This window comes from Epinephelus moara, chromosome 3 (genome assembly GCF_006386435.1).
Source record: "Epinephelus moara isolate mb chromosome 3, YSFRI_EMoa_1.0, whole genome shotgun sequence".
NCBI lineage: Eukaryota > Metazoa > Chordata > Actinopteri > Perciformes > Serranidae > Epinephelus > Epinephelus moara.
In genome coordinates this window covers 27,369,661-27,374,699 of record NC_065508.1, presented here as the reverse complement: position 1 = coordinate 27,374,699, position 5,039 = coordinate 27,369,661, and the positions used below count along the sequence as shown (strand labels likewise).

Genomic DNA, 5,039 nt, shown 5'->3' with positions numbered 1-5,039 from the left:
TCTGTAGCCTATAGTTCGGCTTTAGCTTCTAACTATCTTTGTCTTTTTAACGTGTTGTTGCTGCTGAGTCAGTTTGACATCCTGGATATATCCTTCAAACACAGACTGTAGACCCCTCTGTCTGCTTCTCTCAGGAATCACTGTTTCATTTCTCCAAAAATATGATAATATTTCTTCAGGGAATGCAGTTAGTTACAGTGTGGGCTCCATGCTGACTGCGACAGCTTGTTGGATCATCACAAAGGGGCGGGGCTTAGTTAAAGATCAATTGTGTGTGATGAGATTTGTTTGCTTTTGATACAAAAAAAGCTGCCTTGCCTAAATCTTTAAATCAGGTTGTAATATATCTTATTTGTATAACGCTCAGTAATTTCCTAAAAAGTTAGCAGTTTAGTAGTTTTTAGCAAACACAGCTCAACCAGGAGGAAATAGTGCTCTTTTGAGGGACTATTTTCTGCTGCGAATTAATACAAATGTGGTGCTCTGCTGTGTATTGGACGCTGAATGTGTTTTAGACGTTTTATGAACAGAAACAGCAAAGAAACTAGTCCCACTTAGCTGTGGTCGTTAAAGTAAATAGATCTGAATGCTAAAATAATAATTCAATATGTGAAAATATTCATCCCAGAATGTCAAATACTGCCGCTTTCTCACAATCCTCAATGTGTGCACTAACCTTCCGTTTGCTCTGTAAAGCTCCAGGATGTTCCAGGTGCTCCAGGGTCACATGCAGCCAGCTGGACACCGAAGCCGCAAATCTCGCCTGGTCACCAAAGACGGGCACTGCAACATCGAGTTTGGCAACATTGAATACAGCAACCACTTTGCGTACCTGGTGGACTTCTGGAACACGTTTGTGGAGATCCGCTGGCGCTTTGTCCTCCTCCTGTTTGTGGCTTCGTTCACAGGGAGCTGGTTCATTTTCAGCCTGCTGTGGTACTGGATCGCAAAGAGCAACGGGGATCTGACGGAGCAGAACCGCACAGATGGACATGTTCAGTGTATAGACAATGTTAACGGACTCACAACGGCGTTCCTCTACTCCCTGGAGACCCAGACCACCATTGGGTACGGAGGCAGGGCGCTGACTGGACACTGTGCCGGCACTGTGGCTCTAATTATCATCCAGTCACTAATCGGTGTCTTCATCAATTGTTTCATGTGTGGCGTCATCTTGGCCAAGATCTCCTTACCTAAAAAAAGGGCAAAGACTGTCACCTTCAGCGACACAGCTGTCATCTGCTTGAAGAAAGGAAGTCTGTGTCTCCTGATCAGAGTGGCCAACCTTCGAAAGACCTTATTAATCGGCAGCCAGATCTATGGCAAGCTGCTGAAGACAACAACCACACCAGACGGAGACACCATCATTCTGGACCAGGTGGACATTGACTTTACGGTCGATGCCGGCAAGGATAACTTGTTTTTTGTTTGCCCTTTGACCCTCTACCACGTGATTAACAGATCTAGCCCGTTCTACGAGATGTCAGCAGACTCTCTTCCCCACCAGGACTTTGAGTTGGTGGTCTTTTTGGACGGGACGGCCGAGTCCACCAGCTCCTCCTGTCAGGTCCGAACCTCCTACATCCCACAGGAGATTCAGTGGGGATACAGTTTCCTGCCCATCATCTCCCGCACTAAGACGGGGAGGTACCGTGTGGATTTCTCAAACTTTTCCAAAAGTGTCCGGGTCACCACACCACACTGCATCCACTGCTTCGAGACGGACGCAGATCAGAGAAACCACAACAGCCACAATCAAGAAAACCACAACAACCAGCAGAAGATGGGGATCGACAACTTGGGGTTTCAGGTGATCGACATCCATGACTCTGTGGACATCACCAAAATGTGAGCAGTTAGGAGCTTGGGTAATAAAGTGTGAAAAGTCACTTACTTTCAAGCAAAGTTAGACTTTCTTGACGAGGAGTGATCAGTGAAGAAATATTTGCTTCCTCCACTGAACATTTGAATTAATCTTCGACTTTTTTTTTGCCTCTAACAGCAGAAACATTCAAAGTGTGGATAAAAATTCAGACATGAGCAAGAGTTAAGCTCTTTGCTCAGCAGCTCATTACAATCAAAGCACCTTTGGGACTTGTGACTTTGTCTAGGTAATGTGTGGAAGAGGGGAAAAAGAGGGATTGAAGTTTTGACGCATGGAAAATGAAAGGGGTAAAATACTGGATGGCACAGTGGGTACTTCTTGAGGAGATTAGGGCCTGAGCCTGTTATAATGAAAAACTGTGTGCCATAAAGACTGTGCAAGGAAATAAAAAGTAGGACAGGCCTTGTGAGTTTTCTCATTATTCCTACTGAAACACAAACTGTATGCTGTTTCTTGTCATGTTGAAATATCTTGTATGCCTTGATAATTAGGAATCTGTGGACATAGCTGCTAAACGAGATGATTTAATTGTGACCAGTCTACATTTTGTAGATCATACTGTCTTAACACTGAAACTTCTTCTCAGGGAAAGTAACATCCTTTGTAGGAATAAACCCTTTTTTCACAATTCATTGACTTCTTGTTCATTCTTAATTTCTTTCTGCCATTTTCCGCATTGAATTTTCAAGAATATCAGAATTATGATTGACAGTGGTCAAATATGACAGTACATTTTCTCAAGTGCTGAACTTGAGTACAAATTTGAGGTACTCCTTGAGTGTGGTATTTCAACCCAGTTGCCAGAATATATGTTGGTATTGTACATTTCTGCAAACAGCAGATATCATACATTTGCACCTTATTATATTATTATCTTATAGTCACACTGTGCCAAGTATCGATTTTTTTTAATTATATAAATTGGAATAGAAAAGAAAGTTTTTGCCACTATAGTAAAAATAATGAGATTACAGGTGCTTTTAAAAAACAGATAAAACAAGATAACCAGCTAAAACATGACATTCACAGCTAGCTATAACAGCAAATGATATGATGAATAAAAATAATAAAAGATAAATTAATGTACAAATAATATCAATATTACAAATACTAATTAAACAGTAGGTAGCCTCCTAGAATAATATGATTGCTTTTTCATTCAGCCCACTAGAGACATTTTACTGCTGTTTGAAAAAGAAAAAAAAGGGGTGTGATGAACAGACCGAAACTTTATCTGACTAGATAAAACAGATGTTGACAAAGTTTTCCTCTAGGGACATAATTTACAGTTGGAAAAAGGTAAATAATATATCGTAATATATTTTATGGCAATACTCAGTATATTGCAACATATTTACAATTGCAATAATATTGTGTTGTGACTTAATGGCGCGTTCCAGGCAACCCGTAATCCCTGTTTTTACAACCTTCTACCTGTGAAAGTGCACTGGAACGGCAGTCAAACCCATAACATACCACCTGTGAACTCGTACCAGATCGATGTACTCCCAGTTACGCTCTCTGACGTCACACAGCCCTCTAAACAACAATGGCAGCCCCCATGGATATGGTGCTGATGCAGGTGATACCTTGTCTGGAAATCCAGACCCAAATCTAGAAAGATTTAGGGTCTGGCCATGAGTAATGCAAATGGCCCAACTCAAGGGGCGGCACCAAGCATGCATTTGTAAATATCACTGCACGCAATCGATAACACTACGACCAATCAGAACAATACACGGGGTGACGTATACACTTAGCTACCAGCGGAGCTAACTGGTAGATTAGACTCTTGCCGTATCCGGTCCGCAAAACAGTTAAAATGTCCTTCTTGCAAAGGAAAGACTCGAGCGCCGTCTTCAGTTCCTCTTTTAGGGAAAAAGCCAAGTCTAATTCGTTCATTGTAGCGGCCAGAGCCGTTTCAAACAACTGGTGTTCATCCGTAGCCATCTTGCAATGTTTACTGACTGATTCCGGACTTCGTCGTTGCAGCGCTGTCGTCATCAGTTTAGCTCGCCTCTGGCCCGCCTATATCAGATACACCGATGTGATTGGTGCAGCTCAGTTTCATGGGCATAGGTAATGAGCATCATTACTGATTGCCAGAGTGACTCGCTGAGCAAATTCAAATTGTGCTCTCGCGAGAACTCTGGATTTCCTGGGTAGGTGATACCCGGTGAGAAATAGACAAAAAATAACTTGCTATTGTTAACGCATTATTGCCAGTCGCTCTAACAGCTAGTTTCCAGTGCAAGAATAAATCAATACAAAATACGTTTCCAAACACACAGATAACATAAAATAAAAAGTATAATAGCATCTGTGACCTTATGCCTTTGGCAACAGAAGTGATCGTAAACAAACATAAACCCTGCACGGTCCGCCATGTTGGTTTGATAGTTTGGTGTGACCCGCCTGGAACACTATGAAGTCATGAGTTGTGACTTTAAGTGGTGACTTACAGGCTCAGAAACCTTGAATGCAGCATAAGTATCTTGATAATATCGTACCATGGATCCTACAGTGATCCTCATCCCCTATTAGGAAAAGATCATGTTTTTAAAACAACCACTTTTCATGGCATTAAGTTATCCCCGCTGGAAAAACAGTAACAGGCGACTGAATGGCCGCTGAAAACACAGCAATGACTCGTTTAATTACAACCACTTTTCTTGTAAGTTGGTAAACAAAGATGGACGACGTGTGGCCACTTACCCCCGCTGGGCAGAAGTGAAGCTAAGATATCCCGGATACAGCCAAGGCTATTCAAGAGAAGGCTGAGACACGGGGTCAAACATGGGGGGATTGCACATGTGCAGTAAAATCTGGTCTGCACTTCCTCAAAGGCTCAGTAGATGGCGTGAGACCGCGGAATAAGGGGGATGTGCACGCATGTCATTTTCACAGCTTATTACTGGACTGTCACTGGTGGCCTGCGTTGTGGGTGAGAATGACAGAGATGCAATTCCGACAATTTCAGGCAAAAAGTCCAAGCAGACTGCGTCCAAAAGTCCAAGCAGACTGCACCAAGCGCACTCCTTGATCGCCTGAGTGGACCCTGTGCTTTTTATCTAGCGCCCCTGCTGTCACCCTCCAGCATCACAGCTCAAGTTACACTGCGCATGTGCAATCCCCCCATGTTTGACCCCGTGTC

General features: G+C 42.9%; 1 protein-coding gene across 1 annotated transcript in view; it reads left to right on the top strand.

The window, feature by feature from the left end:
- The window catches only part of LOC126387714 (ATP-sensitive inward rectifier potassium channel 1-like), a 5,846-nt gene extending 1,801 nt beyond the window's left edge, over positions 1-4,045 (top strand). Inside the window, exon 2 of the mRNA XM_050040346.1 lies at positions 697-4,045. Within this exon, the coding sequence (XP_049896303.1) occupies positions 697-1,852 (1,156 nt within the window). The 3' untranslated portion in view covers positions 1,853-4,045. The remainder of the gene's footprint in view (positions 1-696) is intronic.
- Positions 4,046-5,039: the final 994 nt, after the last annotated feature.